The sequence below is a fragment of the Capsicum annuum genome, chromosome 7 (genome assembly GCF_002878395.1).
Source record: "Capsicum annuum cultivar UCD-10X-F1 chromosome 7, UCD10Xv1.1, whole genome shotgun sequence".
Lineage (NCBI taxonomy): Eukaryota > Viridiplantae > Streptophyta > Magnoliopsida > Solanales > Solanaceae > Capsicum > Capsicum annuum.
The window spans coordinates 216,972,224-216,986,271 of NC_061117.1; the positions used below are offsets into that span (position 1 = coordinate 216,972,224).

The following is a 14,048-nucleotide window of genomic DNA, read 5'->3' on the forward strand; positions in this document are numbered from 1 at the left end:
AGGGGGTCGGGTAAGGGTGGTAAAAAAAATTTGGATTTTTTAAAAAAAAATAATTATTTTTTTGGAACGGGGCTAGGGTTTTGGGTTTTGGGTTTTGGGTGGGGGTGAGGTAAGAAAAAATTTAAAATATTTTTTTAATAGGGGTGGTAGGGGCGGGGTGGGAGTGGGGGTGGGGGAGGGGGATTGAGGGTCGGAGTAGGGATGGATGATTTTGAGAGTTGTATGAATATTTCAACTTAAAAGTGAGGTTGAAAGAGAGTTTTGAAAAATATTTTTCCTACTTTTGAAGGGAAGCCACTTTCCTTAGAATTGAGGAAAATAAGTTGATTTGGAAAATATCTTCCAAAACCTTTAAGCCAATCACACATGAGAAAATTGGAAAATATTTTATGAAAAATGGTTTCCTTCATACCAAACGCACCCTTAGATCCTAAAAAAATAAATTGAACACTAAAATGGCTAAAAAAATACTTAGGTTTGATCAAAAATTAGGTGTTTACAATCAGTTTTACTGGAGAACACACTGGTGTTTCAGTGCCAACTAATCTACCTTATTCTCCAATCAAGATAATCTGGAAGGAGAAAAAAGCAGTCTCTTCTCGACAATTGCAAATGGAGGCAAAAAAAGAAGGACCAAAAGGGGAGTTAAAGGTAAAGAAGGGAGTACTTGCACCTGATGGTGTTTGTCTATGATGTAGTTTAATTTCTATGTTTATTTTTTACTCAACTTTCTGACGGTTAATCATAGTTGGTTGACAAACAATATGATTGGAAATAACTTTTTTTTTGTTGAATGTTATTGATGACACTATCTTTTGGTTAGTTGAATGAATGGATGGATGGTATTGTTGTTGTTTTGATGTTGTTTTATTCTAATTTTATGCTTTTTATTTTACTGTTTTTGCCCAGTTTTTTAGCTTTTTTATCCAGATTTTTTCTATTTTTTGCCCTGTTTTGGATGGATATATAGTGTGGCTTAACCTTCAGTTATAGTGTGGCTTAACCTTCAGACAGGTGGATACATAGTTTATTATATGGTTTCGACAAAATCCAGTAGCTTTAGCGAAAACCCTGTATATATGTTGAGAAATTCACAAAATATGTCATAACAGGTTAGGATTTGATGGCAAGCAAGGGGTCGCCAAAATTCATAAATTTTAAATCCTTTGATTCGTCTTTGCCTTCAGAAATTCTTATCTAGGATCCTTTGTAAGTAGTATTGTCTTCTTAGAATGTTGAGAGAACTGTAATCACATTTGGGGGAAAGTATTGTCAAGTTACATTCGGTGATCTAATGCCAAGCATAAACAAACATACATGTGTTAGCTAATTAGCCTTTCATCTTTTCTTGCAAATTCTAGTCATTAGTGGCTTTATCTAGTTTTATACTTCCATTTGCTACTGATATTGTAGATTCTACCTTAAATATCAGTGTCTATTTAGACCATTTTCGAAGGGGAGCCTTGGAACAACGGTAAAATATGAGCATCTATCTAGATCATTTTTTGGATTAATTTCATATTTCTTCGACAAAGATCAGGTTTTGGAGTACATGAAGTGGGCTAAACCTATTATAGAAAAGCCTCTTGAGGTGTTGCTCGAGAGGCTAAACGTGAAGCAGATTGATGAACCAATGAAGTCTGCTGTAATGGGCACATTGATTGTTAACCTCATTCACTACCCCGTGTGCCCGAGTCCTGAGCTCATTGCTGGTGATAGCCATCATGCTGATGTTTCGTCAATCACTATGCTACTACAAGATGATGTTGGTGGCCTTTACGTTCGAGAACCAAAGGTGATGGTTGGATTTATGTGCCACCAGTCAAAGGGGCGCTCGTGATCAATATCGGAGATGTCCTTCAGATCATAAGCAACGATAGGTACAAGAGCGTCGAGCATCGTGTGATTATAAGTACCAGTAGGAACAGAGTTTTAGTGCCAATATTTGTGAATCCAGCACTTGATGCAGTTTTGGTCCTTTGAAACAAGTACTGGAAAATGGAGAGAAATCATTGCATAAACAAGTTGTTTACTCAAATTATTTCAATTATTTCTTAAGTAAAGGTCATGAGGGCAAGCAAACAATTGAATTTGCTAAACTATGACAAGTTTGTTGATTCTACACTCATTTCCTCTATGTATACGGAAAGTGAAGTCATATTACATAGTAGATGGCTTAGTGTAAGTTTTTCTGGTTATACACTACTCAACCTATTTCCTTTTTTCATATCCATTTTTGGCTTTGGACTAATTCGGATTTGCACTTCAAAAATGACACATTCTTTTTGAAATGAACTACAAAGTAAAGTACGACAAACAAATTAAAACGAAGGAAGTAATAATCATCGAAACCTCTGAAAGGAAATAAACAGTGGTCACTTTTTCAAATCAAATGGGGTATATCAAGTTTTGATTATCAAATACTATGCAAATTCTACAATAGATTCACCCTAACAACAAAACTCCAAAACGTAAAAAAAATCATCAGCTAAAACAAGAATGCCAAACAAAATTGACTTTGCTCTGTTACGTTGCCATGGAGTTCATCGAACGAGCGTATCATTGGCAGGCGACAGCAAAAAAAGTCGTATGGAGATTAGTGTCGCATTGATCACATCGTAAGCTACCGATAAAAGTAATTACTGTTTCTTTTTCTTTGCCAAGGATTCTCCTTTATATTCACTGCCTGTTGAAACCACATAACCCGCTCCAACTTGTGCCCAACGTGTAAAAATGAAGTAGGTTGAATACATGAAAGAACAAAAATAAACAGTCGATCCTAATGCAAACATCAATGGTTAATTTCCTGGCTCGAACCCGTGACTTATAGGTCACAAGGACACCTTTACATCGTTGCTCCAAGGCTTCATTATTAATAGCAACAATAATAATATTGTTGGTGTTATTATAACAGAAAAAAAAACAAGTGAAAAGAGGAAAATCGGGATACCTGTAGTTTTTGAACCAAGCTCGGTTGTCTGATAAATAATTTTGTTCTGAGGAGAGAAAGGGGTCTTGGGTCGGGTCAGGGTATAAAAGGGTATAAAAGTGTTGGGTAATTTTTATTTTTTTTGTGATGTGACAATTACTAGCTTATGTGGCCATTAAAAATTAAAAAAGAAAAAGAAAAAAAGTCTTGCAACTTTCTAGCAAAGCACTTAATGTTTAAAGGGGTATATTTGCTCCTAAACTTTAACAGCAAGGACATATTTGGACCAAACTTGTAACGGGAGGACATATTTGAACGTTTTCGCAAAGTTTAGGAGCATATTTGACCCTTTTCCCTATAATCATTGATAGCCAAATTACAAAGGCAACACTTAAAGTACTAGAACTACAATAGAGAATACTGTATAAAACGTCCCGCCTTTTAAAAAAGTGTAAATAACATAAATACCAACCCTTTTAGAAGTATTTACGTTCTCTCTCGCTTTTTTAGTTACTTTACTCTCTCTCTATTAATATACATAACATAACCGACATATACATAGCATTCTGCGTATATGTTGAAATTTTTGAAATATGTTCATAGAGTTAAGATTTTTTGTAATATTGGAAACATAAGTTGTGTATTTGTGTAATTTTTAGTTTAAAATACTGGTTGGGCCTAGACCCCAAATTGATCTTCGTGATATCTTTTTGGTTCGATTGCTACTTCTTGGCCCAATAGCTACTTATGTGATATATGTATTCATCTTGGATTTGGGACTTATTCTTTTTTTTTGCGCAAGGACCATGTCTCCCGAACAATATTAGTAAATATGGCGCAAGATGATTTCACATATAGAGATCGAAATGTATAGCAAGTTTATCATGTTTTCTATTTGCTATGAGATGACTGATAATTGAGGTAATAGGGAAGACACTCAAGTGTTGATCAGTTTTAATACATGAAGATTGGAAGAAAATTGATCTCTTATTAGAAAGCAAAATCTCCTAATACTACATTATTCACTGAATAAAGCATACGAAGTCATCAACACAAACACAACTAACATAGGCAAATCATCTTATTACAGTACTAACTAGAAATAACATGTTCAGTTGAACCAACAGAACCCGCTCTAGATCCATCTTTGTCGTTTAGGCAACGCCGATCTTCTGTCTGAACATGACAATAAAATCATAGATTGCATCAGGATCAACAAGACACTTAGAGACACTATCCTTTTGCATACACCTCTTAGCCCATGACACAAACTTAGGACACTCTTCTACTATGTTTAAGTTGCTAAGTTTTTTATAAACAGGAAACCAACTATAGAAAGGAATAAAGGCCATATCAACAAGCCCAAAATTTTCTCCATTAAAGTATGGTTTGTCCCCCAACTCCCCTTCCAACACCTTCAAACAATTTATGAATTCTTTATTGGCTGTTTCATGTACTTCCACTTTTGAGCTCCAAATTTTCATTCCAGCATCATAGATCTGCATTGTCCCAAAACTTTAGAACAAAAAAAAAAAAGATAACATCTTATTCAATCAAATTTAGCCCATCAAAATAGAGGAAATTTCAGAAATAGCAGTATTTCGAGCCCTAATTATCGATAATAGTGATAGTTTGGCCAATTACAAAACGTAGCAATAATTTACTTGTTTAAAAAAACCTCGTGATACAGTACATTAATTTGATCTACATCAATATATCTTTCTTTGCTCTGTATCCGTTTATCGATTCATTCTGTAATTATTGTATTTGTTACTTCGTATCGACGATTTGCTATGTATCAAGACGAATAGATACAAAGTGAATTGACACACAAATACAAAGCGAATCAATACTGCTTTTATGATACAACATCAACATATTCAGTGTATTCCCACAAAGTGAGGTACGAGGAGGGTAAGATGTTTGCAATCCATACCATTATTCGGCTTTTTCTGATAAACATAGGCTCAGAACAAATAAAGGTATAAGAAAAACATAAAACAACAAACAAAAAGGAATACCACACCAATAGCAAATAAAAGAAATAGAACACAAATAGAGTAATGCGATATACAGTCTACCCTAATCCGCTATCACCGTACCTTTTTATCTAGGATCATGTACTCAATAAGCTATAGTTACTCTATGTCCTGAATTATCACCTTCTTTCAATATTTCTTAGACCTACCTCTATCCAGGGGCGGAGCTACCCTTCAAGTAGGGTCATCTGAAAGCCCTTCATTGAAAAATTATGTTATATATACATAATTAAAATTATTTTTTATGTATATATAATAAATATTAAATCCCTTCGATTAGTTTGTAGATTCACCTTTACTAAAAATACTCTGCCACTACCTTTATCCCATCTGAACCATCCATAGCCAATCCCTCCGATTATGCTTTTATAATAAATAAAAGAAAATGTTTTTACTACCTTAATTTAATAATTAAACATATAACAAAGGAACAAATAATCAAATAAAAAATGATTTTGACTTGGATGGATTAGTTGAATTTTTTTCCCTTTTATAATACAAAAATCTTGAAATTTGGACCAAAAAGCTTATCTTAGTGATATATACATACCTTTTTTCCAATATAATCAGTCCAAAACCTAGCATGAGCTCTCTTGTAAGGATCAGAAGGTAACAAAGGCGATTTGTCCTTCCAAACTTCATCTATATACTCAACAATTATGTGTGATTCACATATTGGTTTTCCATTGTGGATCAACACTGGTATTTTCTTGTGAATTGGATTCATTTGTAGGAGTAAAGTGCTTTTGTTCAACAAGTCTTGCTCTTTGTATTCATATTGGATCCCCTTTTCAGCCAGGGCAATCCTCACCCTCATCCCAAATACACTCACATGGGTATCCAAAAGGACAATTTCATCACCCATTTTTTACTATAGGGATTGTGTTGTTTTGCAAGAAATGTAGACCACAGAATATGCATATATATGTGTGAGAGAGAGATCTGTGTTGAAGATAAGTCAAATTGATGATACACCTTACGTATACCTTTATCTTTTCTTTTTCCAAATTGGGCGTTCTACCTCGGGCCCAAGCTTATGAGGTATGTGGATACGTAATATCTTTTTGTAAAATTAAGTACTCCGTCTGTGCCTGTGTCGTCATTTTATTTTTACTTCGTCCCAAAAAAAAAAAGTTAATTTTTTCTATTTGATAACTATTAATCAGATCATTCTCATTATTCTTCAAACTCCACTTATTAAGAAAAGGTAATTAAAAAATAAATATTAAAATAAAAAATAATTTTATAAAATTGTTACTTATTTTTTTTAATTTCATAAACAATCAAATGTCAGCATATAAAATGAGACGAAGAAAATATTTTATTACTTCCCTTTATAGAAGCGGCTACACGAGCGGATCTTCGTGGTTGTCCGGCTTGGACAATTTTAGTATTTTTCAAATGTTGTGTTTTATAATTTTTTCGTTTTAAATTATTCGTCTCAAATTTCTTAATTTAATTTTTTATTTTATTTATCCCTTTTCATTAATCAAGAAGAGGTAATTTTTTTTTTTATGTTTTTTCCTTTGCATTAATTAATTTTTCTTTAAATTAAAATATAAACATCATTTAATAGAACTATTATGGTAAACTAATCATGTTATTAATTATTTTTCTTAATTAATGTGTTATCTCAATTTGAAACGGAGAAAGTAATATTTTTTTAATTCGTATTAATTGATCTTCTTTCTAATAATATTTATTTTAATTAAGTTATTATCTAAATGCTAAAATCAAGAGTATGTATGAGATTGAATAATATGCATCAAATTTTAATATTTAATCACTATATTAATTGTTACATTTTAAAGGATATACTCCCTCCATTTTAAAATAAATGAATTGTTGAGCTATTTTTTAATGTTTAAAATAAATGAATTATTCATTCTTCAGGATAGATATTGAAAAAAAAAAATTATCCTTCATTAATTAAATTTTTAAGGTTGAGTTTTAATTATCATAACTAATATTTTGGAGTTTAAAAATGATAAAAAATGAAAAAGCATGATTAATTTATATTTTTTATCTTTTTCTTAAAATGCATGTCATATTTCAACAATACAATCATTTTAGAATGAAAGAAATATAAGAATAGATATATAAAATATTTTTCTATTTATGAATTTCTTAATGAATATATCAAGTTCAATGAACTAATACAAAAGGAAAGAAGTATAGGTCATCGATGAAATAATATTTGCATTTTTTCCTATTTGAATTCAAACTAGTCCAGCATGTCCTTTGGCATTTTTCTGAGGCCGCATGTCCTTCCGCCTTCTTGATGATGGGTGTGTTTGGTACGAAGGAAAATATTTTTCATCAAAAATATTTTTTTGAAAAATAAATTAATTTTTTACTTATTTTTTATGTTTAATTGGTGAGTGAAAAATATTTTTCGAAAAATATTTTATGGTGCTTGGTTGGTGAGTAGAGACTATTTTTTAGAAAAATATTTTTAAGAGTTTGATTGATGAGTAAAATAATATTTTTTTTGAGAAAATATTACTAACTGTTATCTAGTATATCAGTGTCTCTAGCAACTCAACAATTTGAAAGAACTAATTTAAGCATAACAAATAATATCAATATCAAATATTAAAATATTACAATCACTAAATTTAAGCAACTATTAATTAGCAAATATAGGAGTCACTTTTCAATATTTTGTCAGAATAATCTCAATATACTACAATCAATAGAAATATAACAGAACGACAAGCTTATTCAACCTTGTGAAACAAGTTACATCGATGACAAAATGAAATATGCAATTAGCAAAAGTAACATAGATAAGTCTTCCTCTATGTATATGAAAATAACAATTCATTCAACGAACATTGAAAATGAAAAAAAATCGGCTTTCATTATTTTATTTCAAGCAGTGACGAATTAAAGCAAAGTACAGTGAAAAAAAAATTTGAGTAATGTAAATTTTTTAGAAATGTGAATTTTTTGAGTCATATGAATATAAGTGTTGTTGGGATGGGGAAGTAGAATGGGGGTGGGTCATAAGTCACATTTTTCGGAAAGTTATTTTCCCTCAAATTGAGAAAAATAAATTGTTATGAAAAATATTTTCCAAACATTTCATTACAACTAAACAAGAAAAATAGAAAAATATTTTCCAGAAAACATTTTCCCATACCAAACACACTGCCTTTGTTTTTTTCCTCTATAGTATAGTAGTAGTACTTAATTATTTATCTATTTCAATTTATTTATTTTTTTCTAATTTAATTTGTTGTATATTCTTATATGAAAATATTATAATTTATAAATTATAATAATTAATAATTTAAAATATATAAAAAATAATTGACTTCTAAATTTTATCATTGCCACTTAATCGAGACAGAGTACGTGATATAGATAATTTTAAATTATGAAAAAATCACTATAAATTACAATAATTAATAATCTAAAATATTTAAAAATTTTGATTGATTTTTCAAATTTTATCTTCATCACATAAGTTGGAAAAGATAGTATAATATATATTATTCCTTTTTAATAGAAATGAAAGAGTATTATAACTTACCCTTCCAAAATGCATTGAAAAAGATATAACGATCTTTAGTAGTTTTTTTTATTATGTAAAACATTTTATTTAATGAAGGATAAAATTAAAAGAACATTATTAATATTTTTTGGTTATTTAGAAAAATCAATTATTTGAAAACAAAATAAAAGGTTAAAACTTTACTTATTTAAGTAATATGTATTGGACCCGTGCTGATGTTGACTAAATTATTTAGTACTGCATATATTTATTTGTTTTAAGTACTTCAGTACCGTATATGTTTCTCTTAAAATTAATATAATATTATCTGCTGATATTCTTGTTAAAAAAACTAAATAATATAATATATGTAATTAAATATTAAATTATTTATCTTAAATACTAAGGATCAATTTTCACATGAATGTATGCTTTTTTTAAAAGTGTTGACAAATCCTAAATTTACATGTGTTCAATGTGATGATCTTTGGATCAAAATTAGGCATGTGACATGGCGCCCACATGGCAGGGAAAAGTAGGATGATCCTTAAATGCCTTTTTTTTTTTTTAATTCAGTATCGATATTTAATTAAAATTTGATTAAATTTAAATTTGCTTCAAAAAATAAATTATTTCACGATAAAAAAGTCCCTATACTCAAAAAGATTTAAATTCAAAATACAACAATAATAAATTCAGTGTATTTGTATTAAGATGTACGCAGTCCATATCGCTATCTCCGAAGAAGTAGAGAGGTTGTTTTCGATAAACCCCGGATTCAAGATAAAAAATAGTAAATAAGGGAATGGATGACACAACAGAAAGATCAAGAATAGAAAATAATAGAAATAAAATCAGAGAAAAATGAAATACGACAAATAAGGATATCTATCAATTACCATTCCACGACAACAACGCTTGGTAAATACAACAACAACAATAAATCCAGTGTATTTGCATAAAGTGGAGTCTAGAAAGGTTAAGATATACGCAGTTCATATCGTTATCTCCAAAGAAATAAAGAGATTATTTGTGATAGACCTCAATTCAAAATAAAAAATAATAAATAAAGGAATAAATGACACAACAGAAAGGTCAGGAATAATAAATAATAGAAATGAAATCAAAGAAAAATGAAATATGAAAAATAAGGATATCTATCAATTACCATTCCACCACAACAGCACTTGGTAAAGTGCTTCCCTTGCACTTCGCTGCCTCAACATTAGCATATAAAATTCGTGTTATTAATTTGTTGATTTTATTATTAGTTAAATTTTGTATTTCCTGCTCGTCTTACGGATGTAGGAGCTGTTTGTTTAATTTTGAGGAAATATTTTATATTGTTGAAATATATTTTTTTAAAATAGTAACTGCTAAAATATTATTTATACTTCCTTATAGATAAATATTAGAGATAATTTCAAATGTAAATAACAGTCTAACAGCTGAGTTTTAAATGGCTAAGACTGATTTTATAAATAAATAGTTATATGTTCTACTAAAAATATTGAAACTATTGATACACATTTGATTTGTTAGCTTCCCATGAAGCCTATATGTATAGGTTCTTTCCGTTCAGTTTTTCTTGTCATGTTTTTATTGACATTTATTAAAAAAAAATAATAATAATAATATGACTATTTTATAATATCATTCTCATTAAATGATGCTTACATTATATATTAAAATAAATTTTAAAAAATAATTAATGTTAAGAATATATAAAATAGAAAAAGAAAGTTGTCTTTTCTTCTTGATATGTCGAAAATGACAAATAAAAATAGAAATTTAATTAAATTTTTTATGACAAGTAAAAACAAACAATCTCTCTCTATATATAAAGGAAGAATGTGGGGATAATGATGTGACATGTCTCACAAGCAAGTATTCATGTTTATCTTTTTTCTCAAATTTTTGAGGTTTTCTCTATTTTTAAAATTTTATCTATTCATGTTAAGATAAATAGCATTTAATAATATAAATAATGAATTGTTCTAACTCTCCTTTTTATTAGGCCACAATAATTGTGAAATGTTATTAATTAGTTTTAACTCCACCTCTTCATCTTCGCTCCCATCAATCACCCTCTTATAAACAATAACCGGAAAAATTAACTAAATAAACTTATTAGATTGTTTATTACAAGTTATAACAACTTTTTTTAGTTTTCAAGTTATAGCAACTTTCATTTTAAAAAAATCAAAAAAAAAAAATATTTTTATAAATTTTTTATTTAAAAAAGAACATATCAAAATCATTACAGAAAAGAAAAATATAATATAACTAACTTGCAATATTCTTTCTTTAAATATAGTTAAACTTAATTAACAATATCCCTTAATTATAGTTAAGGGTTATTAATAGATACCAATCACACCACTATTCTCTCTTTAGCCATTTTTTCTTCATTTTTAAACAATCTGATTTCTTTTTCATCTTCATATACATTCCCTTTTTTTTTTCTTCTTTCTATCAAAAATTATTATTTCGATAGAAAGCTTCCACAAGTTATTGTCGTTTCATAAAATGTTTAAGTATTTTTATAGAAAAAAAAAACATTCAATAATATGTAAAAAATTAAAAAATGAGACACACAAATGTGAATTATGCTAATTTAAATATAATCATGATATATCATGGAGGGAGATGAGATGCCTCAAGTATATCTTGGTTATTAACTTCGTATTTTGCATTAATTTTTTTTCTTTTTGAAATATATATTGTCTAATTATTGATTAAGAAAAAGACATTCAGAGAAAAAGTAAATATTATTTTTTATATTTATTTTTGATTATGTGATGTTGACATGTTGATTATTCACGATAATGTGGTGGAAAGTCATAAAAAAATATTGTTCAATTAATTTATAGGTGTATAATTATTGACCGTCAACTGTTTTCATTCGGTGATATTATGTTCAGAAACCTATTTGATATTATATTTATTGTTTCAGTAAATTTTTTTATTTTTTTATTTTATTGATGTGTATGTTTTGATAGTATCAAAATATGTTGAAATTATCAAATTTTATATGCTTATCATTTTTTTATTTTTTCGATGTGTATATTTTATGAGTTTTAAAATATATTGTAACTTTTTTAATTACGTATCATTATCGATTATTGAGTATTAATTACTTAACAATTCTGTATTATGTTGTAGGTAAACCTAAAGATTTTTCTATATATGAAATTATGTATGATGCAAATACTAAGTATAAAGAATTGCTAAATGCAATAGCATAACAGTTGAAGATTGACATTACCTTAATTCAAATTGAGATTGAGTTTTTGATAAGTGATATATGCCCACCAATGCTCATACACAATGACACTGGAGTAATGGTGTATTTAGATAAAAAAAGTAGTATTGTCGATTTTTTTGTTAAATATCTATTGTATGTGACAACAAAATATATGTCGATGGATATTAATGTAAATACTGAACAATCTGTTATTTGTGTTGGTATATAAGATTCTGCATACAAATGATGTATTCTTATAACTGTTTTTAGTGTATGAAACTAGTATAGTACACAATACAATATCCATGAATTGTTTAATAAATTACGTTGAAACCAGTTTATATACTCATTTTTTACTTAAGTAATACTTTTATTCTGAGTTCTCAATATATTAAATTGATATTAAAATTGGTATCAACGAAGTTTACATATATCACATTTGTATTCAATGAGTTTTATGAATTTGACAATCGATAAGAAAAATTATGTTTTATGTTACACAACCCTTTTAGTATATGTAATTGATATTACATGAAAAACTATTAATATAAATGTTGAAACTAAATTAATTGATAATTGTTTGATGTCAAATAATTTTTGTTGCAATAAAAAAATAATCAGTATTAACCACGATTGATATTTGTGTTTGCTTTCTGGACGAAGAAGATGAACAATAGATAAATACTATGTTAAATACCAAAATTAAACTTTGTTCAGACCAACAATCTTATAAAGACAAAGAGTAACGAGCACCAATAAAAATCAAAATACAATAGTCATGTCAAATGTTACTAATTGCAGAATCGAAAAATATATAATTTGATGTAGTTGATATCAAATTTAATACCGTCTGATAAGATTTAATTCATATCAATTTCATTCAATGATGTAAAATACGAAAGAAATGTTAAAGTAACATAATATTATATAATACTATATATATACAAAAAATAAACTTTCTTAATATCAACAAACTTAGAAAAACAAACAGTAATGAGCACCAAAAAATTAATTCAAATTATTAACTATCTCAGAAAAATAAAAAATAAATAGAAAAAATGATTCAATATCAATTTTATACCAGTTTAATATAGAAAAAAATTAAATATTTGCAAGGGACGGTGCCAATCCAGACTGATAGATGAGGATTGAGTTCTGCGTCAAGTAAAATATTTGCAGATTTGATATTCTTGTGAACCAAAGATAGTGAACAAACATCATACAGATACCTGCAAAGGATGCTTATTTTAGCAACTAATCAAGAAACTTGAGAAGAAGAAAATGAAAACATCATTATATTAAACATGGTGGCTAAACAGTGGTTGACAACGTATGCTCTATTCTTTTAATGTGCAGATAATGAATTATCTTCTTGCATGCTACACAGTGGGATCACTAAATGCCTATCCTTAGAAAAAAATTCCTAATGAAGAAACAATCCCCTCACATTAATCCTTTGTCCTAATGCAACTTTCAAGTCTGTCCATCACATGTTTGTTTTAATGCCTAAATGAACTGGAAGGTCAAATTCTAAGTTTTCTTCTTCGTATTTGTCATCGTACTTGGTTGTTGTTGTGTCTTATTGCTATTGAATAGAAGAATAGAATTCTTCCCAATTAATTATGGGGTTGTTGTTGTTGTTGTCCTTTTTTTGTTGGTGTTTTTTACTACAACTATGTGTAGAAGAAGAGTAAAGAGTGAAACAATACTTTGAGGTTCTTTGAGAAAGTGTAAGAGGTTTCTTGTTCTTGTTGGCACGATGAAAATGGATAGGATGAATTGGGTAGATTAAGGAGCAAGAAGTAATTGAAGTAGACTAGGTAATATAACTTGTCATAATTATCCAAAGCTTTAATTAAGAGTGATAAATGTTAAATGCTAAAAATAAGAAAATAATATAAATAATAAATATTAAAAAATTAATTTTTAAATATTTAAGTAAAATAATTTTTTCTAAAAAGTTGCTATAACTTGTAATTATTTCTTTAGTCTAGTAATTATTGAAAAATTTTGTTATAACTTGTAATTAAAAATATAATAAGTCTATTTAGGATAAGTTTCACATAATAACCCTTCCACTAGAAATCTCAATGGGCTATCCAAAAATAATAACCCTTCTATTAGAAATCTCAATGGGCTATCAAAAAAATGAAAGTAATATGTTGTTTTATAGTGTTATTTTCTTTATTAGTGAAATAGTTTTGATCAATTTATGATGAAAGCAATTTTTTTTATATTATACTATTAGTTCCTCTCATAAAAAATATAAAATAGTTTCATGTTATTATTGATTGAAGAAGTTTATTTGTGTCTAATTCATTTTAATTTATCTTT

The 14,048-nt window shown here is 28.2% G+C and overlaps 1 protein-coding gene and 1 pseudogene across 1 annotated transcript; one reads left to right on the forward strand and one right to left on the reverse strand.

Moving 5' to 3' along the window:
• LOC124885165 overlaps window positions 1-2,525 on the forward strand; it is a 3,694-nt pseudogene extending 1,169 nt beyond the window's left edge.
• A 1,372-nt stretch (window positions 2,526-3,897) lies between these two features.
• Window positions 3,898-5,995, reverse strand: LOC107852036 (probable glutathione S-transferase). Its single transcript, XM_016697090.2, has 2 exons — window positions 5,519-5,995; window positions 3,898-4,428 (listed from the first exon to the last, which is right to left on the reverse strand). The coding sequence occupies exons 1-2, from the start codon at window positions 5,831-5,833 to the stop codon at window positions 4,084-4,086; spliced, it is 660 nt and encodes a 219-aa protein (XP_016552576.1). The 5' UTR covers window positions 5,834-5,995; the 3' UTR covers window positions 3,898-4,083.
• Between the last annotated feature and the right edge of the window lie 8,053 nt (window positions 5,996-14,048).